This window comes from Phragmites australis, chromosome 18, assembly GCF_958298935.1.
Source record: "Phragmites australis chromosome 18, lpPhrAust1.1, whole genome shotgun sequence".
Taxonomy (NCBI): Eukaryota; Viridiplantae; Streptophyta; class Magnoliopsida; order Poales; family Poaceae; genus Phragmites; species Phragmites australis.
Window position 1 is genome coordinate 3,210,715 of NC_084938.1, and position 24,335 is coordinate 3,235,049.

Here is a 24,335-nt window from a genome sequence, read left to right on the forward strand (position 1 = left end):
TCCAATATTATAGATATTATTTTTTAATGTTACAACAGACATATAAAATATCTGATTCATCTAACCTTATATCTTTAACGTCAATTTTATATAATAAAAATATAACTCTTGCCATATGCATCAACAAGACGTCGAGACAATAGCTTCCACGTGTGACGGATCAAGGGATCTCCATCCTCTACAGAGAAGAAGGCAATATATTTACTGTAATATATTTTTACTGTAGCAGTGTGAGTACGGAACCAGTGATTTTGCAGTGGAACTGTGGCAGGAATACTGTAGCAACAGTATTTCGTTATACTGATTTTACTGCAGCTTCAGACCTGATGCATTGATTTTTTATCTTTGTATTTTACTGTAGCCCCTCTGCAGATCGGGACCGCAAGTTTGCCAACCATGGATCGAGTACTAAATCTACACCAAGTTCATCAGCACTTAGAGTCAAGATTATGCGCCAAAAAAACTGTTTCGAAAGTACTAAATCTACACCAAGTTCATCAGCACTTGGAGTCAAGATTATGCACAAAAAACTCTGTTTCGAATTGATCTATGAAAAGTATGTCAGCTTATATATGTTATGACAGCGAACAGTAAAAAAGAAAATTAACTTGCCTGCCCCCTTTTTCTTTTGGAACCATGATTTTTTTTTCTTTCCGGAAAAATAACCTCCATGAATTGATGGATGAGCTCTCGTTCACAGTTTCAGTGGCAGGTCTCAAGAAAAGTAACAGCAATTGAAGGGTGCTGACAAGGATCTGACTCGGAGCACCCGCAGGACAGAGCTAGCCTCCCAAAACGTCACAACAGGCGTCTGCATCCTCCTTTTAACCAGCTTAGTACTTTTAGTTTTTATGAGTTACAACCACCACCACAACAACAATAACAATAATAATAATAATAATAATAATAATAATAATAATAATAACGACGACGACGATATTGCATTACACTATGGCACATTCAATCAGTGGCCGACAATCCGACCTCTCTATCTGCATCTCTCCGGTCTTTACTGTTTTTAGTGTGTGATGAACAAAGTTTTTTAAAATAATATTAATTTAATATAAAATTATAGGAATTGCAAAATAGTACCTTGTCAGCAAATCAATTGACGATAGGTAGGAGCCTGTCGGTAATTGATTTACCAATAAGGTATTTTTTGTAATTTTTTATTAAATTAATATTATTTTAAAAAATCGTGATGAACTTATAATATTGTGGCCTGGCTGTAGAGTGTTTGACATTTGCTCTCATTGGAGGTTTGCAGGCACAGGAAAGTTTAGCTCCTGAGTAGTGTGTTGAGACAGCAATGGGTCACTTGGCTGCCTTATCCTGTTATCCACTATGGAGGTAGGTGGTTAGCTGGGGCCTGTCATTCTGGCCAAACCAAAAGTTCAACTGCGCTCTCAGCGCGCTTTCACATGACCTTGAGAAGAGGGCACCTTTAACAGTGATAGGGGTTTAACAATGGTCCAAGTATCCAGTTTTAATTATGCTATAGCCAAATCCTCAACAAAAACTATGCTGGAGCTAAAAATGTGTGAGTTCCCACCCAGAAAAAGTGTGAATTAAACTTTGCCTGGAAGAGTTTGGTGCACCTGGTTCATGAGGTGTGGTTTTACTGTCATCAAAATTTTGAGACTTAGTATTTTTTCATGACTTAGTTCGAGTTTGAGCTAAAATTTAAAGGTCAAATGATCTAAATCCCTCAATCCAAATAGGTCCTTAGTTCTTTTAGCTTCCTCATGTTTTGCTACCTATCATGCTCCTTTTGTGTTTCTCTAGGTGGCAGGAAGGATAAGAGATTTCCTGATGGAGAGATATTATATATAAATACTGGGGAATTATTCATATGTGGGGGTCCAAGAGATCACTGGGATCTACCAATTGGGATGTGTCCATTGGCAGCCACTCATCCCTTCTTTGTCTCAGTTACCACGACAAATGGACAAAGGGAGCACTACTGCCTCTCTGCTCTGCTCTACTAGCCGGTGTTTATTTAGTTCAGCGGTGAACTATGTAATCAGTTCAGAAAAGAGTTTGCGTGTGTCGGCACACACCTCTCGGCTGGTGTCGCATCCTTGGATTTGGATCCCTAAGGCCAACAACCAACTAGGGTTAGGGTTCCCAGCGACAAGAGAGGAGATTCGGCGATTCGGTCCGAGAGCGAGGAAAGCATGACTTGTAAATCCCCCTCCGCCTTTGTCAGCCTCTTTCGTTCAAGTTCTGAAGGCGGTTCCCATGTCGCGTCGTCAAGACAAAGACCATGGGAGGATGTAGGGGAAGAGAATACCAAAGGAAATCCGGATGGATGAAGATCTCCATAGAGGAGATCTGCAAAGAGAGCACGATCTACGCCACAAGCTTCAACGAAACTTCGCTACTCAAGGTGAGCAAGGGGGCTCCCGTACCCACACGAGAGATGAACTCCACAATCATGGCCATGGTGGCTGGGGGAGCATATGGTGACTCAAGACCATAGTTTGGCTAAGGAGGCCACGGATTTGAGGCTAGAGACCACAGATCTGAAGGTGGTTTTGGGGGTACATGGGGTAAACAAGAGGAAAGGCAAGAACGGAGATTGGCAAACTGGCAGTAGGGCGACTAACACCAGTGGGGTGCACGACGCCAAGGATCCAAAGGTAAACACCCAAAAACGACCAACCCTATAGAGAAAATTAGGTGCTTTAGATGCCAACAAGATGATCATCATCAGGCGGACTGCATCAATGAATCAGATTGTTACAAATGTAAACAAACTGGTCACATAGCGGTAGATTGTGCTACTGGGTTTGGCAAGACCAGGAAGATCCATATGTATGGATTCACCACACAAAACCTTGGCTTCTACCCTCTGCACATCCCAATAGAGAAAGTGTAGATGTTCCAAACTTCTAAACTGCTATCTATCCTCATGGGTGAGGCAACAATAGAGAAGATCGAAACAGAACTGAAGCACCTCATTGATCCCAAATGGGACTGAAAGGTGAGGAAGCTTGATGAAAAGGAATTCATGATAGTATTCCCTAACAAGGAATCCTTAACAACCTTCACGAGGTTTAATTATGTTGAATTGGCCTTACACAATCTGAAGGTCAAGATCATTAAGTATGGAAAGGACCTAGATGTTAATGATGTGCTGAAATCCACTTGGATCAAAATTTATGGAATTCCTGCCTTTGCTAAAGATATGGAATCAGTCAAGGAGATCATCTCCCTGGTGGCTGGGCCCCTGGTGGTAGATGAACTCAGCCTTTTAAAGAATGACCCACTTAGAGTTAAGGTCTTGTGTAGAGACCCTCACAAGATCAGAAACTTTATTGAAATCTTCTTTAATAGGGATGTGCATCTGATTAGATATATCATGGGATACTTTAATGACAAGACCCCAACAAGAAACACCCCCAGCAAGCTAGATGAGGATGATGACAAAGGGTCAGATGATGATGATTTGTCTGATTTTGATGAAGAAGCTAGTCATGGTGACTTGGCAAGGATAAGAAACATCAAGCAAGAACTCACAAACCAATGGAAAAAGGGAAGCAAGTGCCTGGGAGGGGCTATACCTCCAGAAAGCTGCCAGGAAATCACTCCCCTTGCATCATTCGATCCAATTATGGGAGAACTTAAAGTTTATAGTGAAGTAAAGGTGGTGGAGAGCCATAAGGAGCACCACTCTCTATCACAAGCTTAATTGAGATAGGGGATAAGCCCCTAGTGACTTATCTTGCCATGGAGACAGTTCATCACTCATCTTTTGAGTTAGCTTTAGCTCCCCTCCACCAGGTTAAAAAGGCAGACTACTACATGGGGGAGAAACACAATCTTGGAGCAGGACAGTTGGAGGTTCAACCCAAGAAGGAAGGTCAATATGACACTGATGCCAAACCCTCTCCCCCCCCCCCCCCCCAATGATTTCCATGTTCCTGATGGAATGGTACCTGTTCATAATCAGAAGGACTCCCACCTGATATGTGCCAATTCTTGACCAAACCTGTCACTCCCACAGGACATTAATACCGAGCATCTTCATGTGAGTTAGGAGGTTCACACATCTGATGAACTGTAGCAAACTAAGCCTATGGGAGAAGAGAAGGACAACTTTGACAATCTCTCACTTGTTAGCACTAGGATCGAGGATGATGACAGCTCCCGAGGATGGGTGCCTGTCCCAAAAAAACAAAGATCAGAACTCCCAAGAAAAAGGCCCAACTATTGCAACTAAAGCAAGCTCCAGGATCCCTAGAGATGGCATACCAATTCAAGCCAAAGCTATGAAGAGAGCTCAACAAAAGAACTCAACTGCATATACTTCTTTATCACCTAACCAGTTCACTATTCTGAAAAACTCCTCTAATACTTATATTACTAATGTCATCCATGAGTTAGATTTAGTGACTGATAACATTAATACTCAAATTGATGCCTTTAAAGCTGAGGAAGTAGCTATGCTATGATTGCAGAGGCAAATTATAAAGCCTTCCTGTAAAAACAAAGTGAGCAGGAAGCCTCAAGAGTGAAGGGCCTGGAAGAAGATATGACCATAGAGGTCATCGACAACTCTGTTAGAGCTCTTGATAATCCTAACTCATAAGCTCTGGATCCCACAAGGAGTGGAGCTATGTACAAAAAGGGGAGAGGCATGCCAAAGAAAAAGAGCAAATGAGGATTGTCTTGTGGAATGCTAGAGGGTTAGATAAATCAGTAAGGAGAAAACAAATAAAGGACTATATCATATAGGAAAAGCTGGGTATCATAGGCATCTAGGATACTGTGAAGAAGGACTTCACAACAAAAGAACTTAAGGACATAGCTGGAAATGAAAACCTTGTTTGTAGTGTCCTCCCTGCTCATGGTCACTCTGGAGGTATCCTTGTTGGGGTCAAGGATGACTTGTTTGAAGTGGAGCAGAGTGTGGTGCACGAATACTGTATTCAGTTAAGTGTGAGGATGAGAACCACTAATCTCATATGGAAATTCATCACAGTATATGACCCTACAAATCATAATACTTCCAAAGACTTCATCTGTGAATTGGAGGGGATCTGTGACAAGGTGTCACCACCTCTTCTTCTAGGAGGGGACTTCAACCTTATTAGAGAGGTCCAAGACAAAAACATTAACAACATAGATAACAACTTGATGGACCTCTTCGACGGTTTTATTTGGAAATTTCACTTAAGGAAAATGAAAAGAGCTCGAGCCAAATACACTTGGACTAATAAATAACCAACCCCAATAATGGTGAATCTAGACAGATTCCTTATGTCCAGTAACTAGGAACAATATTTTCCCTTATGTCATGCATGGAGCTTGACCAGGGTTGGCTTTGATCACAACCCTATTTGTTTGGATTCAGGCAAAGCTAGGGTCCAGAGATGTAGGTATTTCAACTTTGAGAGACAGTGGCTCCTAGTTGATAGCTTCAAAAAGAGTTCATCAAAGGTGGTTGGAGAAGAAAGGGAGAAGACCTGTTAATGGTTATTCTATGGATAAATGGCATGACAGCCTATGTGACATTAGGCAGTTTATGAGAGGTTGGCATAGACATCATATTGGTGAACAAAACAAAAATAAGCATGACATGTTAGCTCAGCTTGCTATGCTGGATAATAAAGCAGACTCTGAAGGACTGGCCATGGAGGAATGAGAGTTTATATATAAGTTAGAGGAAAACCTTGAGAAAATCCTTTTCATAGAGGAGATTTTTTGGAAACAGAAAGGTGGAAAGACCTTGATTAAAGAGGGAGACAATAACACTAGATTTTTTTTCATCTGTTTGCTAATGAGAGGAGGAAGAACCTAATCAAGGTCAAATCAATTCACAAGAGGAGATTATTAATCATATTTAAGAATTTTAAAAAATCCCTCTTTGGATCTGAATCTAGAGGTGGGATGAGGCTTGGTGATTCTTTCTGGGATAACCATAACAGCCTGTCATATGATGTCAAGATATCTTGATCCAACCTTTTTCTACACAAGATATTGAGGAGGCTTTCAGGGGAATGAAAGAAGATTCTGCACCAGGGTCTAATGGGTTTACTGCTACCTTTTTTACTGCTACCCTCTTTTGAGATGTTCAAAATGGCAAATCTATTTTTTTTAGTCTTCTTTTGTTATGCTTTATGAAAAAAAATGGAGACGACATAGGTGCGCCAATCCTCCTAGTATACCATAATGTTCAACCAACCTTGGCATGCCTATCATTTTCATGCCTAATATATTTTTGGCTCATGATTCTGAGTATGCAAAACTGAAGTATTTAAATATCAGATAATCAGTAGATTTTGAATTATCACTACTCAGAGCAACATCTATACATTGTAGCCGGTAAGGTATGGTGGATTAATCATAATTTTGGAGTTGCTTTCATGTTGCTTGGTTGTATGAACTTGGGAATTTCCAAACAGAGTCCAAATATCTTGTAGCTGACTTTTGCGTTACCGGTAAATTAAAATTGATCATAAGTTAAATAGTTTATTTGGAGTTATCAGTGACACTAGGTTCTATCGAATACTTTATAGATGAAAATAGCAAGCAGTTATATCATTGATATATGACCTTATGTATAACATCAGTGTAAGGTCATCTCCAGCAGCTACCTTAAATTTTTATCCTCTAAAACACTATTACAGCACCCCTATCACTATTACAGCATCTCTTATTTTTTTCATCTCCAGCAGCTACCCTATTTTCTACCTTCTACTCCTCTTTTTCTCTCTCCGGACCCGCTGTCAGCCTCTATGAACAGTGTGCTACAACACTGATACCGTAACAGGCATTGTGCTTCTTCCTCCGGGTCCGCTGGCAGCTCTGTGAGCAGTGTTGATACAGTATTACTACAGTGTTACGGTGCTACAGTAGCTCCGCAATTTTGCAGATCCAATTTCTCTCTCCGCACCGGATATCGATTCTGCTGGAGTTGCTACAGTACGTGAACAGTACCTCCACAAATCACTGTAGCGCCCGAACCATGAAAAATATCTCCTCTGCTGGAGATGGCCTAATAACTTCACTATTTGTTTCTCTCAAATTGATGTGCGTGTGTGTGTGAGGGTGTGAGTGTGAAGTGTATAGGTTGTGTGTACCTTAAAAAAAAAAGACTACTCGATTTTTGTATAGTTTGAGAAACAATAGGCTTTCAGTTAAATCAGACATGTAAAATGAAAAGGTGAATGAGTATGCTTTTATAGAAAGCTGAAATAACATAACCTTAAAGGCTTTCAGTTTAATTGCATTGAATAGTGAAGTTTGTTTGTGCAGTTTGCTTACAACAGGTCTCATCTAAGACATCGTCCGTAATTCATTCATTAAAAGAAAACCAATAATTCTATATTTTTTTCGATACTATCTCATAGCTTTATTACGAAAATTCTAATTTTGGATGTAGCATAAAAGAAATAACATATTATTATTATTATGGAAAAGGTTTAGTAGGATGATTATTATGGTAAAGTTTTATTTTTTTTATTCTTTTAATCAGGGCCTTCCAATACCTAGCTTTTTTTAAGGTTTCTAAGGGAATATATTAGGACATGTTTGTTTGGTTGCGGTGATTTACAAGGTAGACGAGTTTAACTAACTGTGACTAGTGTTTGATTTACTTCCACACGTTTGGCATGCCAAACTTTTTCGAAAAGGGCCCAGCTCTCGATCACTCAATTTCTCGCCAAATTTCGCTAAGTGTGGCGAACGATTTGGTACTATAGTCTTGCAAGACACAATGCAGGTGATTATGTTTTTTAAGATGATGCAGGTGATGACGCTGAGGACAGTTCGTATGGTCTCCACAGGCCAACACCTTTACTGTGTGATAACGTGTGTGGCCCCAGAATTTTTTGTACGAGCCCCGTGACTTGTGTGGTGTGCACGTGGCGCCTCCCCAGCCACCATTTTCTGCATCTCACTGAATCACTGGATGAGTCCACTTTAGGAAAAACAGATTAGCTTCCCCTGCAACCAACCTGTTTTTTTTTAAGAACCAACCTGGTTTTCATGCGCATGATAAGAGGAGAAAAATACCAAAGATATTATGTGTAACTTGGAATCTTTGTATGTTTATTACTCTAATAAAATCTTGAAAACAATACTAAGATTTAGGTGCTGATTTTTAAGGGAGGATGTGTTTGTAGCAACAAAACGTCTGAAAAATCAGCGGTGCATCAATCCTTGATCAGGGCAATTAACATTATCTTTCCTTTTTTTCATCGGCCATTTTTATGTCTTTGTCATCATTGCGAAACTATATGCGGGAACATTGGATCAATTGATTTGATGTCATTCTCATGTTAGTTGAACTTTGTTTCGAGATGCGCCTGTTTTTATGAAACTCGCATCATTGATGACTAGGATATTTGGAGAAAGCAAATTGGTGATCGCTTCTTTAGTCTCGGAATGGAATATTGTCATGCTATGTGATTGGTGCAGAATTACAAATTATGTTTCCAACACCCCATCAATTATATACTTCAGAACTTCTACTCTGTCGAGGCATAGAGATGCCTTCTAGATATTGTGATGTCTCATGGTTTCTAGCATTATGAACATTATGAATTGTTAAACATGTCATGATTGAAACTATGCCTTCAACATTTTGTCAAATATATATTGTGTCAAGTAGTCATTTTTCCTAGAAAATTATACATCATAAATGAAATAACATAAAAAATTGAAAAAAAAAGAACCGGTCTCAAAATTTTCTATTAGCACAAAAATAAAAGTCCCTGTAAGCCATGAGAACCTTTTGGATACCTTTTTGGCCACCTATCATATGCTCTCTCATTTTCTTCTCCCTATAAATTTGTCAACTTCTATATCACATAGAGAGAGAGGAGAGAGATATGCTAACTCATGAACTGCTCCTATGGTTGCCCCAGCCATAAGCATTGTTATTAGGTGCTGCTTCTCCTCTTGTTCTTTGTTTTCCTTTCCCCCTTGCCTTTTGGATGTGTTGATGATTGGCTGATAACTCCATCTTTGGATTTGTTTTTGATAACTGCATCTTAGGATTCATTTTTTTTCTTTGTTTCTTTGCCTTGATATATATGGTCTTTTGGGTGATTCTTTACCTGTTTTCTATGTGAGATGGCGAGCATTTCTTTGTTCTTTTGGACCAATGGATTAGCTCTGATTTTTTTAACCCCCCTACCTTATCCTGAGCTAGCTATTCTCATCTTCTACTAGGCCAGCAATGGCAAACAGTTTTCACGAATGTGGTTGCTCATGAAAACCCTAATAAATGCCATGTTTAATCTGTTCAAACTAGTACAAGCTCTCCAGGTTTGGTTGGTTCTTAAGATTGAAACAAAAAAATACAGATAACTATTTGCCTGAGTCGTTTACCCACTGGTGAAATTATGGAGTAGTTCTTTTATGCTGTTCTGTTCATAGAATTGTAACATCAGACTTGATGAGAGTTTGGAACTGTAACCTGAAAGAATTTCTCTGATGTGCATTTGGAGAAGCAATTTTTCTGCTCTCCTAAGAACAAGAATCCTCAAGTTTCTTGTTGCTAGTGAAGAATTTTTCTGTACATTTTCTCTGTATTTTTTTTTTTTTTTTTACTGATTTAAGAGCAGCTGAAGCCGTTCTTTTTTAGAGTTCACGGCTGAAGCCTTTCTTGCTTTCTCATCAGCATCTCCTGCACTTTGTACAGGGTTTCATGCAGGGCAAAGCAGCTGGTTTCTGCTGCCTGATTGCCGAAGCCGCCGGAATCTGCGAAGTCTCCACGAGCAGCGTCGTCGGATAAGGCAGCCGGCACGGCAATGCCGGTTCCCCTTGCCCCCTATCCAACTCCCCCAGTGCCATTTACACCTCCCAATGGTAATTCTTTTTCCCAGCTAGCAGTTAGCACTGCAAGAACACAGCTGATTTTATTATTCTTGGTTGAGCGTTAAGAGAAAGATTAAAAAATTCTTCCGCCATAGTCATATACTGCTTGATTTTGGGCTAGAACCAGTTTTTGTTCAGAACTAGCAGCAGTTCCCTCTACTCGTGGGTTTTTTTTTTGATATTTTTATAGAACAAATTGTGCATAAGAATTACCCGATTGAACCGTGGAAGTTTTTCGCTGATTTTGATGTTGCAATGCATGAAAAGGGCTTTTTTTTTTTGCTAACGGAAATTTTATTTGTTGGTAGCTGAATGGTCTGACACTGAAGTGCTTTGTCCTGCAATTTTCAGGGGCGCAAAGTCAGCTTGTCTGCACTGGGTGCAGGAATCTTCTCATGTATCCGGCCGGTGCAACGTCGGTGTGCTGCGCAGTCTGCAGTACCGTCACCGCCGTCCCGGCTCCTGGTATGCAAATGAATCATTGACTTCCTAATCTTTCTCTGAAGAATTTGTGAGTAATGCGGTATCTGAACGTTGAGCTCCATTTGTGCATAATGAGCATTAGTAATGTCTATTCCATTTTTTACGACAAGAAGTAGCATTTGCTGTATTGGTAAAGTTCATCTTGCAAACTTTACAGACATAGGAGTTCTGAGCTTTTGTTCAGTACAGAGATCTGGTTGGCCTTAAGCCATTTCGTAAAGCTATGCATTTTCTGAAAATTTGCTGATGCAGTAACACTAGTTGGCCTGAAATGCATTTTTTTCTGAAGCAAATTTGCCATCTGGATTTTGTGCAGGAACCGAGATGGCGCAGTTAGTTTGCGGAGGATGCCATACTCTCCTGATGTACATACGTGGTGCGACAAGTGTACAATGTTCTTGTTGCCACACTGTTAACCTGGCTATGGAAGGTAGAACAACCGAGCTATTATTCCTCCTCTCCCTGAGTTGCAAGAAGTATATTCTGTGGCTTTGGTTCCTGTATGCAAAATCATCCTTCTGAGCAGAATATATTCTGTGGCTGAAATTGCTAGCAATCTGCCGATAACTTCACATCATAGACTTGCCTTGTCTTCAGGTCACATTCATGAAAATTGGTTATTGTCTAGAATGCTAAAAAGTTTGACAGAGATATCCTAGAATCACTGAAGTTTGATGAATATCTCATAGAGCTACTCTAGTTTGTCAAACATATCCAAGATTTACTGAAGATTTGACAAAGATACCCATTGACATCAAGTTCTGAACTTTCTCAAAAGAAACAAAAAAAACCCATCAAGCTCAGAAGTTTTATCATTGTTCAGAGTTAAGAAAGATAAGTGATCAAGTAATTTTAAACACTCCAGATGATAAATGATTCCTATTTTCCGTGGCAGCAAATCAAGTTGCGCATGTAAATTGCGGGAACTGCCGAATGCTGCTGATGTACCAGTACGGTGCTCGGTCTGTCAAATGCGCAGTCTGCAATTTTGTGACATCAGTTGGGGTAAGTATCCATCATCAGAGCACTTAAGTTCACACATTGTATGGCATTAGCATCATCTCAGTGCTATTGTTACAGTGATGCAACTTTTACCCCACATCAAAATTGAGAAGTAACCCCTTTTTGCTCTTCCACAGGCCTCACCTGGTGCAGAGCAGAAGCCCAGCAACTGAAGCCCCTGGAAGTACTGATACCACCACTGGAGGCAGCTTCTGAAAGGATGCTTTGCGTGCACATGTATAGAGTTGTTCCATGAAGCAATTTTTTCCTTAATCCCCCTTCTCCCAATTTCTGCGTTCCTTCGCTGGACCTGGCGGGCTACCGGAATAAATGAGAGGTTTTGGAAATAAATAGCGCTCAACTTCGTCGACTTGTCTGTAAAATTGAATCCAAAAATATACATAAACCTATGATGTTTAGGCATTTCCAAATGGCCATTGTGAATTATGATTGCCTTTTGTCAAGATCTAGCTCATTTCCTCCTTTTTTCTGAATAATTTGTTTCACAATGGTTTATGTATTCGGTCAATTCCTGAACTGAACTGAAGGCACTGGCTAGTGGCATGAGCATGAACATTGGCATTTTCACTGGTGTTGCTGAAACTTGAAGGGAGACATGCAAACGTGGCATGCAGATGCTACAATGCGAGGGTACATCGATCATTGGCATCGGATGGAGGGTGCCGGTCAAGGAACACAGATATTGTTCCTTGCTGGGACACATGCCTGATTGCGTGAAGGACACTGTCCAGCTGCGGTTGCAGGCTGGCGTCCTCTCCCAGTATCCATCAAGCAGTGATGACATGTGTCTCCTTTCAGCTCCGCAGAGTGCAGGCTCCAGAGGTGGGGATGATTCGTGCTGAAAGGGACTATCAGTCCAGGATCACTGAACTTCGATCCAATTCATGGCGTGAGTGTCACACAATTAATTATGCGAAAATTCAGCAGACAAACACACATGGTAAAAGCATAGTACATGGTGTTTAGTCGAGTCAGCAAGTAGAGTAGCACCAACGAAACGAACTGACCGCACAACACGGCCACTGTACCATTCTTTCAAGACCAAACACTCTGGAGTTCTTGCACACCAAATTGTTTGGAGTTTTGATCAAGACGTCATCGACAGATCTAGATCTGTAAGATGACCGGTTTCTGCCGATCATGTTTGCATCACATATAACAAACTTCAATGATCTTTGAAAAGGGTACGTACCCCTTTTTCTGGGGCCAGAAGAAAATATGCTTTCTTTCAGTAATGGAATATGTTCTCTGTCACCACAGCTAAGTTCAATCATTGCAAGACTAGAAGGCACAGCTGCATATTATTATGCGCACAGAGATCTTTGACAGTGTAAACTTGAACATAACAAACATGCCCAGGTTTCAACATGGTGCATATAATGCAGGTCACGTCACAGGCAAGGCTTGATGCACATTGGAACATGTTCTAGGTCACAAAAACTAAGTTCAATATTAACTAGAAAACCCTAAATGGCGTAGCACCTAAACCTGTGCATAGGAGCGTTGAATTCTGACTATGTGAAGAGGAGGGTTGAACTCGGAGCCCCACATCGCCCGATCTGGCGACTCGGGGGGTGACCTAGCCCTAAGCCCAACACCCACCCAAAGAGAGCTTGCTCCGGTTGTCGCCGCTGACAGACAGACTACAGTGGTGGTGGATCCGAAGCCGGGCCGCTGCGGCCTTGCTCCTCTCCTTCCTCAAGCTTCCTCCTCGCCCCCTCTCCCCCTCACCCCCTCTAGCTTTTCATCGTTAGTCGTGTCGACTCCCGGTCGTCCTCGCCTCTAGCTGGGCGGATCCGGGCATCCCGAGGCCCGATCCGTCCTTGATGGAGGCGGATCCACCTTCGAGGGTCCAGATCCAGGCTCCGCCTCTCCTCTTTGGCCGGGGTCTCCAAGCTTCGTCGTCGTCGGGCTCTGCGAGCTTCTCACCGCTGTAGTGTGGTTCCGGGGTGGCCAGCTGCTCTCCTGTGGCTACAGGGCCATCACTCTCCAGGTGAGCTGCTCTAGTGCACTTGCGGTCGCCGTTTGCTACCGTTGACTTGTGGTTCAACCCATGCATCGCTGCTGCCCGGGCTTCACCCCGGTCGTTCCTTGTTGTTGTTGGTGTCCTTGTGCCTAGCGCTGCACGCTGTAATGTTCGTCTCTTGCCGGGGCCTCATGCCTTGGTGCTTTTGGTGTGTACTCCGGTCGACCCATCAAACCTCTATGTTCGTTAGGTTGTGCCATGGTTCAGTGACTTATCGGCGAAAGTCCGGTCTGGCTTTATGCCATTGCTGGCGACGATGGTGATGTTGGGCGTCATTACCTTCCTGGAGGCGTCGTCTTGTAGTTGCCCCAATGGGATCTCTCTGGGTGAAAACCCTGTTTGGAATCTGAACGAGCGGCGGTGGTTTCTTTGCCGCTTCCTTCCTGAAGGCGTCGCTTCAGAGAATCCCTTTGTGTCTTGATATTATAGCTAGTGGCGCTATTTGCAGGACACACCTCCCTCCGTTGGTGCTCGACCCGTTCGTTCTCCTGTTTGGCTGGTGTTCTCTTCACCTTGCGGCGCATGTCGTCAGTGGTTGTGCTTCGTTGTTCTAGGACCCTCCCTCCGTCTTGCTTGTGGTTCGGCATGGGAGCCACCGACATTTGGGTTGTCAGGGTGTGAGCTAGACTCCGCTTGTTAGGTTGTTCGGGTGTTTTGCTCAAGGTGCTAACTGGACACAGTTCTTACCAGGTTGCTTTGCTTGGTGTGGGTGTCGTTAGTTGACCTGGTGTGTCAGATGGTGTCTCTATGCCAGGCTGTTTACTATGTTTTAGCCGGGTTATTTGTTGCCAAGCCTATGTCGATTGGTTGTTTAGAAGGTTTGGGGTTCTTTCTTTATCTATCTGTCTTGCGCGTGAGTTGAACTCCACAGGTTGTAATGCACTGCTTGTAAGATTTTCGGATTCGGTTTCCTTTATAATCTGAGTGACTCTTCTTTTTAATACAATAACGCGCAATTCTCCTACGTGTTCGAGAAAAAAATTCTGACTATGTAACCAAGGAACTGAAGCAGGAGAACGCAAAACTTTCCATATGCTACAAAACCGGGCAACATAGGATAAACAAGGCACACAATAATATCCAGGAGTCGATGCAATTGTCCAGTTGGATAAAGACTTGGAACTTCGAACCACTACTGACTGATATCAACCAAGCTTTAGAGAATCGTGCATCGGTTTCTTTGTTCTGCAGGAGATATCGTGGCCCGTTGAAACCTGTTTGGATCGAAGCTATCCACCCCATACTGCCACAACACAGGATATCGGTGTAAGGAAAAGAAAGAAAACACATAAGAGCAATAGAAGTTCTAAGGGTTATAAAGGGTCTTGTACCTTCTCTCTCAATCTTTGGCTCCATGCGTCGTTCCGAATTGGGCGGTAGTCAAGGTTGGGCACCCTAGGATCGGCAGCAGCTTGCTGATTCACCAATGGCTGCTGGACTCCAGACCTCGGGCCAATGTACTCATCATCACTGTCATAATCAGCTTGATTGCCCGACTGTACTATGATAGCTACAGTGAACAGCAATGCCTGCAAAAGAATAAGGACCGTTAGCTGCTCTTCTAGCAAGTGAAAAAGTGCATGCAGTGATGATTGTTGGATTTCAGTTCTCCCCTTATAATACTTCAGTTCTATGAAACAAAAAAGGTGAGGCATAGCATGATGAGAACACAAGAAACCAAGATTTTCAACCCAAATTGTATAAATATGCGCATGTTGGTACAAATTTTAACCACAGGTACCACTTCTTTCACTATACCTCAAGGTCTCAACCATGTGCAGTTTTACCAGAAAACTCAATCGTTTCCAAATATGCTCCAATTAGGACTGCCTAATATATGCTGACGCATGACAGTTACCCATGTCTCTACATGTTAATATGTACTAAATTTGCAACAAATTCATAACATATCGGTAAAAGTGTCACCAAATATTAGTACATATTGTTGAAATTTTGGTGTGATTCGGGTCACCAAACCTACACCCTTAACAAAACCACACCATTTTGTATAGGACTCGTGATGAAAAATCATGGAGGTAACATGAACGAAACATACTGAAAGAAAAGGGACGTCAATGTGCAAAGTTGGAAGGCGTGGAATTTACTTCATTTCCCCATAAGAGTAGAACCTAGTAACCTACAATGAAAAACACCTGCATTGAAGCAAGCAGTAGATAACTAGAGAAGCAGCATTAAGAGGGTATTAAAATGTCAAGAAGAGCCATCCTGTTTTAGACTCCCAGAAAAAAAAGAGAACATTTCATCCAAACCACATAATTAGCATATCACTAGCTTATCTTTTAACAAGCTCCGTAAAATTGTTCTACCCAAAACAGTTCTAAATGTAGAAAGATTAACATGGTGCTGAGTTGTAATGCCCCTACTTTTTCTTTTTTGGAACAAGGGTATGTATGGTATGTTTAAACTTAATACATATGCATAAGTATTTTGTCTCCTGAATGCTTCTTACATCCAACTATCCGAGATCTGTACAGTTGTTTCACTTTTACCTCAAATATAACAGCTCCAAGTGCAACCCATTTCACAATTCTCCAATTCTCTTTCAAAAAGCTGTACATCATGTCAAAGTTACCAGTTTTGTCAACTGGAATTACCTGCAAAATAAACAAATAAGAAACTAAACTCAAAGAGAAAGAGTCATGAGAAACAAATTAGAGACTCAGAGCACTCACTTCTTTCCAACTGTGGTTAAAGAAAATGAAGCCTCCTGCAGCAAGCTCCACCAGTATGAACACAATAATGAGAAATGAATACTTTTCCGAATGTTAAGGAATGTATAATATCCAACTCTAGAAAAATAAGGTAAGATATGTTGCTAATGGGTTATTGCATCTAAATCAATCAGCAGGGAACGACAAAGTATTTAAAATTGCATGTGAAACCTTTCCTAATTAACTAATCAAACCACTAAAGCTCCAACTATATACTTATGTCATGTCAGTCAGAGACAATATTACTACATTCTGATGTTCCCTGCTGATTATATCCATCTTGTTGTTTATTATGATTCCTTGCTCCACTGAGCCAATTACTTGTTACTTGATGCCACAGTAACATAAATCAAATCGGATACTAACACAACTTGTGATATTTTGTTCATAAATACGAGTCTATAGCTGAAGTGGATACAATAGACATGCAGCACCCACTTCTTACTCCAGCACAACCAAAGATGGATGTGATGAAGAGTATTACACCAACACCAATAAACACGAAAATAAACCTGCAAAAGATTAATAAAGGTGAGAAAAGGGATGTAAAAGACGATACACAATGAAAAACATCCTATGAATGATGGAACTTCTCGCATGACCACTTGCATATACAGTGCTTCGAGCAGAACACTTAGAATCATATAGTATAAAAGGTAACCACACATAATCATTTATGGAGTAATCCTATTAAGCTTATGCGATTGTTATGAGGAGCAAAAAATAAAACATGCAGATTGGTAGCTCGACAATGGCACTAGGAACCTCTTCTTTTGTCACAGGATACTATTTCCAAAAAGCTGAAACAATAGAAATTAAAAAAAATGTGATGCCGCAAATTACCGATTTAGTAAGGAAATGTTATAGCTAAGAATAACCACTGTTATTGGATGCAGAAAAGGGAAGGAAGATCTGTACTTTTTTTTCTCGAACAGGCAGGAGGACTGCGTGTCTTTGTATTAAAGAAGAAAGAAGTAACAGACATTACAACGCACATAACGAGAACGAACACTACTCACAAAACAGCATGGGATAAACACAGAACATGAATCAGGCTTGAAGCCTGCAACCTACTCGACTTCTCGCGATATCGAAAGAGCTCTGGTTTTGCCTTGATAGTGCTAGGTGCCGTCTCCTCCTCTCCGCACACTTGCTGTCACCGCCGTGCCGTCCGCCCGCCGCATCATGCCCCCCCGACCCGCCGTGTCGCAGCGGCAGCCTCATCTCCCGTTGTTCGCCTACTCGCCATGTCGCTGCCTCCTCTTCGCCCGCTTATTGCCACCTCCTCTCCGCCCGCTCAATGTCGCCGCCTCTCCCTGACCCGCCATGCGCCTGTGTTGCCGCATCTCTCGCCTCTCCCCCGTGCTGGCAGTGCCAGCCCGCCGCCTCTCTGAGACTCCGACCGCGCCAATATTTTTGTCAACAGCCAAGCCCAAGCATCGGCCTCCAGCTCAAATAGTGACTTGGCTCACGAGCCCAACCGAGCCAGCTCGAGCCAGCTACGAGCCCGAGCTGAGCCCGTTTTTCAGCTCGGTTAAATGGTTGAGCCGAATTGAGCATGACTCGGCTCGTTTCCAGCCCTAGAGTCACGGTGAGGGTGGGGCCGACCCCGTCCAGTCAGCATTGGGATACCAGCAAGCTGATCACATGATCCACCACATCTTTGGGGGCGCCGTGACATATTCCACGAACAGGGAAACAAGTCGATGCTCCGGAAGGTGTGAGCGACCACGTCGGGCCCAAGCTCGCGTCTGAAGTGGTCGGAGGTGCCCCTTACCTTCAATCAGGCCAACCACCAAACAAATATCAAGCGACCTAGTCGCTACCCTATTGTGGTCAAACCAACCGTTCAGAACATCCGATTGGGCCGCGTGCTGATCGATAGAGGAGCTGCATCAACCTCCTCTTCACCGGCGCGCTGGACGCCCTGCAAATCCCAAGGAGCATATTGAAATCGTCTCCCCCCCCCCCCCCTCCTCTTTGGGATTACCCTGGGCTCTTCAGCTAAGCCCTTGGGGCAGGTCGAGTAGCCCGTCACCTTCGGTTCATCAAGTAACTTCAGGACCGAAAATGTCTGGTTTGATGTGGCGGACTTTGGGACCGCTTATAATGCGATCCTGGGGTGACCAGCGATAGCCCAGTTCATGTTTGTCGCCCACTACGCGTATCAGGCGATCAAGATCTCTGGTCCGACCAGGGTCATCACCATCTTTAGCAACGCAAAGACTGCCCTGCACAGTGACAAAAAGAGCCTCGATATGGTCGAGCTAACTCCCGGGTCGTAGCCGGAGAACGCTACGCCTAGTGATCGTCTGGTAAAGGTTCATGTTGCCACCAGCCAGGACGAGCGGCTCAAGGTAGTATGCCTTGACGACTCCGACCCGACTAGGACGGTCTAGATAGGGGCCGACCTGAACCCAAATAAGAAATTGCGTTCATCACTTTCCTTCAGGCGAATGCGGACGTCTTTTCATGGAGTCAATCTGATATGCCCGGAGTCTCCAGGGACGTGATCGAGCACAAGTTGTCAATACGACCTGACGCGCGACCAGTCAAACAAAAAGCGTGTTGGTTCGTAGCTGACCGAAAGGAAGCACTTCGTAAGGAGATCGACAAGCTCCTGGAAGCAGGCTTCATTTGAGAAATACAGTACCCAGAGTGGCTGGCTAACCCAGTCATGGTCCGAAAACCAATGATAAGTGGAGGATGTGCGTCGAAGTTACCGACCTCAACAAGGTGTGCCCGAAAGATCTCTTCCCTCTACCTCGGATCGACAAGTTTATTGACTCAACCGCTGGCAACGATCTTCTAAGGTTCTTAGATACCTGTTCGGGGTATCACTAGATTAGCATGTATAGGGAAGATGAGGAGAAGACTGTTTTTTGACACCCTTCGAGGTCTTTTGTTATGTTAAAATGCCCTTTGGTTTAAAAAGCGTCGGTGCCACTTACCAGCATTGTATTCAGCTCATTCTTTGACCACAGCTCGGTAGAAACGTCGAGGCGTATGTTGATGATGTGGTCGTAAAGAGTAGAATCAGGGATGGTCTACTCACAGACCTTCAGGAAACGTTCGACAACCTTCAGAAGTATCGCATGAAGTAAACCTTGAAAATTATACGTTTGGAGTCCCATCAGGGAAGTTACTCGGGTTCCTCATTTCTAGTCGAGGAATAGAGGCAAACCCTGACAAGATCAGAGCCATCGACGAGATGAAATCCCCTACCAGACTAAAAGAAGTCCAGAAACTAACAAGATCTGTGGCAGCTTTGAGCAGATACATCTCAAGGCTGAGAGAAAAGGGGTTGCCGTTCTTCAAGCTCCTGAAGGAGAGCGACCACTTTTGGTGGACTCAAGAAGCGGAAACGGTCCTCTAAGATCTAAAAAGGTACCTCTCCTCCTCTCTTGTACTAATCGCACCTCGACTAGACGAGGAACTCTTGCTCTATGTTGTAGCTACCCCACAGGTCGCGAGCGCGGTACTGGTCATCGAGCGAGAAGGTCTTCAGCGACCAGTGTACTACATCAGTGAGGTCCTACACGACGCGAATGCTCGGTACCCACAGGCTCAGAAGCTGTTATACGCCATTCTGATGGCCCCTCGCAAGCTCAGACATTACTTATAGGCCCACAAAATTAAGGTGATCTTCTTGCTCCTGATTAGATAAATTCTTCATAATAGGGATGCGGCAGGAAGAACAGCAAAGTGGGAGTAGAGCTCGGGGAGTTCGATCTCCAGTTCGTCCCCCGAACGGCTATCAAGTCCCAAGCATTGGTCAATTTTGTAGCCGAGTGGTCGTCCTTTGAACCCAAACATGTACAGTAACCAGAGGCAGACGAGCACTAGACAATGCACTTCGGCGGATCGTTCACGCTGAAAGTAGCGAGGGCTGGAGTGGTCCTGACCTCACCAACTGGCGACCTCAGGTACGCAGTTCAATTATATTTTTCAGCCACTAACAATATTACGGAATACGATGATCTCTTGTCTGGAATGCGAGTAACCTACGTATTTGGGATTAAACGCCTGTTAGCGATAGGGGATTGCTATTGGTTATTAACCAAGTGCATAACGAGTTTCAGTTCTCTGATCTAACAGTGGCGGCATACCTCGCCAAAGTGAGAAGACTGGAGCGATGTTTTTTTTGGTTTCAGAGTCAAGTATGTCCCTCGCAAGGATAACTTCCTAACCGATGAGATGTCCCGTCTACCTTCTTCTCACAAACCTGTTCTAATCAGAATCTTTGAAGAAAGACTCACACGACCATCCACCGTAGTCTCGGGCCAAGATGAAGGGGATGCTCCGCTTGGAAACGAAGCACCAGAGCCAACACCTTTAGAGGCAACATCTCCTTCGGTATCGTCGACCTCAGGTGGCCATCATGTGGTCGCCCTGCTCGATTCGGGTACGACTTGGATGGATCAGATTTCGGACTACCTTCAGAATCGAGCAATCCCTGATGACGATGCGTCAACAGAAAAGGTCTCGCGGAAAATCCGCAGATACTCCGTGGTAGAGAGACGCCTTTACCACTAGAGGAGCAACGGCTTTTTACTGAAATGCATCACTCGGGAAGAGGAGGACATAATGCTCTTTGATATCCATGGAGGCATATATGATAGCCACGCTTTCGTACCGCACTCTGGTCGGAAAAGTGTTCCGACAAGGATTTTATTGTCCCGCTGCCCTCCAGGATGCTTACGAGCTAGTGAAACGGTACGAGTCATGCCAATACCATAGCCAACAAACCAACCTACCAACCCAAGTACTGTAAACTATACCACTCTCTTGGCTTTTCGCTGTCTGGAGGCTCGATATCGTGGGATCGTTTTCTAAAGCCTTAGGCGGTTTTGAATTCCTATTTGTGGCAGTCAACAAATTCACCAAGTGGATAGAGGCTGAGCCCGTCAGAAAGATCACCGCAGCAGCAGTGATTAAGTTCATACAGAGGCTGGTAGAGTCCAAATCGCATAATTACGGACAACGAGACTCAGTTCGCCAGTAGTGATTTCCAGGACTACTGCGAAAAGATCGGGACCAAAGTTTGTTATGTGTCGGTGGCACACCCGCGTAGCAACGAACAGATCGAAAGGGCAAATGGGATGATACTGCAAGGGATTAAAACCAGGGTCTTTGATCGGCTTAAAAGTTATTCAAGACGCTGGGTGGACGAGCTACCCACTGTACTCTGGTCGCCATGAACGACTCCCAGTAGGGCTACAGCCGAAATCCCTTTCTTTCTTGTTTTTGGCGCAGAGGCAATGCTTCCCTCCGAGATCGCCATGCAATCGCCTTGAGTAACCAACTAATCGGATGACGACTAGGTGGCATGATGAGAGGATGATGTAAACCTGATCGAAGAGTTCCGCGAGCGTGCTCTAATTTGAACAGCCGGATATCAGCAAAATCTCAGACGTTATCCTAGCCGCAAGGAGCGGGAGCGAAGACTGGTCATAGACGACCAAGTCTTTAGGCAAATTCAGAACAAGGCCGGTTAGAATAAACTCTCCTCCAAGTGGGAAGATCCCTACAAAGTGGTCGATGTCACCCGACCTGTTGTGGTCAAACTAGCCATGGAGAACGATCGTGAATTACATAACTCCTAGAGCATCGCCGTGCTGCGTAAGTTCTATATGTAGGGTTGCTCAGAGACGAGCTTGTTTCTCTATTTTGCAGATCCTTCCAAACGAGCATGGAATATAACTTGTATGTTTTTAAAATTCAAAAGACCAGACTCTATTTTATAGGATTTCACGACCAACAATGGACCCCGCCAGAGTGGCTCTCCGACCACAGCACGTGATAATGCTCGATGACCACTACGGGATTTGGCGACTAGGAAGTTAGAACAACCAGATGGCCGGTGGCTCTTGAACAGTGTGGGATCGCTGCTCGCGCAATGTCAAAGTTACGAACGGCTCAGGATAACAATCATAAGGCCATAAGTTCCCACTCGGGTCGGGCACTAGTCGTCGGCGAGGGACTTGTCGTGCTAAGGGTTGTCCCGCACTTCGAAAGCCTAACTAACGAGCAGGGCGAAACAATTTTTCAGAGTCTACTCGCCACGATAGCACAGGGAAAACTCTCTGAATAGTGGTTCGGACCAGACGGTCCACAACCTGCAAGGCTCCCATATGGTCTTCCAGCCATCGGCGAGGCCATAAAAAAGGGCCGGAACATTTTCGTTCATAGAAAAGATAGGTTACAGACAGATCGATTACATTCGACCGGGCTAACTACCCTATTACATGCTTGTTCCTTCCCTCTCAACTCGAGTGGCTAGAGCTAGGTTGACGGAAAGGTTCCGCCTAACTCTTGCAAATCGTAAAGATCCACCACCTCCAAGAATTCAGAAGTATATGGACCCCTATTTGCCTTTAAACAAGTCGAGTAACCTTTTATACTCTTCCTTAGGACGATAGCTGGTCGCCCTGGGAATCGGATGACAGCCTGCGTAGGGGACAAAGAGGGTGGCCAGCACGAAAACCCTACTCGAGCTGCTGACCAACGCCAGCGAACTCAATTGGCCCTCCTTCGCTTCTTCTCCGCCTTCTCCTCTTCATCGGTCTCCTTCAGAAGGTCCCAGTTTGTTGTTAGCATATCTTTATGGTTATGGTCCATTTGCGCAGCGACGAAAAACCCCATATCACATGTAATGTTTATCAGCGTATGTAACATCTATACCGGGTTATATGATAATCGTACTTCACAACTATTATTTTTCAAAAAATTAAATTTTGTATCATCTCGACGTTACTTTCCTAAAAAGTTACCTACACAAATACATTTAAGTGAATAATAAAATATCGACAAAAATACATTGAAATAAATTTACACTCACTCATCCAGTTCCTTTATTTATTTATTCGCTCGTGCCCTGATAAAACCAAAATGTGCTACTGCACTCTATTCCGCCCTACTATCATCAGTAGGTACTGCACTCTATGTAGAAAGATGATACAAAATGATACACATTCACTCATCAAGTTCATTTCTTTATTTATTCGTTTGTCTCCTAATGAAACAAAGTTACGCTACTGTATTCTATTCAGCTCTGAAATGACACTGACAATACACGACGTTATCGGCTGGCCTATATTCGACACCTTCAGTGCTGAATATGGCACTGTTCATCGTATTCGGCACCTAATCAGCACTATTCACCGTATTCGACAACTGATGTGTCGAATACGATGAACAGTATCATATTCAACACCTTAGATGCTGAATATATGAGTTTTTGATACATCAGATACCATAATCGGTTTTTCGATATTTAAGTCCCGAATACAAATGCTAGATTTATAAATACATCGATAAATTATTTATTTTAGCAAATATGACGTTTATTATCTATTTTTAAATTTTTGCCCATCTTTCTAGATATAACATGTGGGATGTTCTATGTTCGTCATCTAAAAATACACTAGTGACAGTGGCGCTGCATCTCCTAAATCGTATAAGTGCCATGTCCACATCAATAATCTAAGCTTTACCCAGAAAAGAAGGCCAAGAACGACGCACCATGCATTGGAGAGCCTATCCGCGGTCCCATCTGACAGAGACAGATCAACAAGGAGCAGCAGTGGTCTACCCAGCCGCGCCAGCTCGCCGCTGGTAGCCACCGCCGCCGGCGATGGCGACGGCGGCGGCGGTGGCAGGGCCACCTGCAGCCACATCACGAGCAGATAGGCGCCGTAGCCCACCATGGCCAGCCCGACTGCCATGACCACGAGGTTGAGCAGCTTGAGGACCCACTCGAAGAAGCCCCTGCACGCCATGGCCCGGCGCTCTTCCCACGCGCGGAAACTTCACCTCACGCCGGAGCCGGAATCTCGACGGCCCGGCGCATCAAAGATGGCGGCGGATTCGACGGAAAGGAGGCGCCTTCTGGTCGATTCGGCCGCGGAACTCGGCTCTTGATCAATTCGGAACCGGAAAACTTGGACAGGACGGGGGATCGCACCGAGGAGAACAGGGGATTGCGTTGGAATCTGGAAGTGCGGTTTTTATTTTCCTCGTAAGCCGCAACGAAGAGTTTGATAACTGGAGTTACAGTAAATAAATAACTAAAAAAGGTTACGGCTTTCTTAAAAAAATTTGATTTCTGCTATTTTTTTATTTCTTTGCAACAAGTTTCCGTGAATAAATAAGGGTAGTATCACGTCGTACCTACCAATTCCACTACCAAATTATGTAGTCCAGATTATAGCCAGGACATTTCATTTCACAAATTTTTA

General features: G+C 43.6%; 2 protein-coding genes across 2 annotated transcripts; one reads left to right on the top strand and one right to left on the bottom strand.

Annotated features, from left to right (window-relative positions):
- The first annotated feature begins 8,739 nt into the window (after positions 1-8,739).
- Positions 8,740-11,780, top strand: LOC133899319 (protein LSD1). The gene is made up of 6 exons (XM_062340306.1): positions 8,740-8,895; positions 9,656-9,822; positions 10,183-10,296; positions 10,631-10,744; positions 11,210-11,319; positions 11,454-11,780. Exons 2-6 carry the CDS (start codon positions 9,765-9,767, stop codon positions 11,487-11,489), a joined length of 432 nt encoding a protein of 143 aa, XP_062196290.1. The 5' UTR covers positions 8,740-8,895; positions 9,656-9,764; the 3' UTR covers positions 11,490-11,780.
- Positions 11,781-14,367: 2,587 nt separating this feature from the next.
- On the bottom strand, positions 14,368-24,172 carry LOC133898841 (tobamovirus multiplication protein 2A-like). Its single transcript, XM_062339616.1, has 6 exons — positions 23,620-24,172; positions 16,514-16,607; positions 16,057-16,137; positions 15,874-15,978; positions 14,695-14,892; positions 14,368-14,606 (listed from the first exon to the last, which is right to left on the bottom strand). Exons 1-6 carry the CDS (start codon positions 23,874-23,876, stop codon positions 14,520-14,522), a joined length of 822 nt encoding a protein of 273 aa, XP_062195600.1. The 5' UTR covers positions 23,877-24,172; the 3' UTR covers positions 14,368-14,519.
- Between the last annotated feature and the right edge of the window lie 163 nt (positions 24,173-24,335).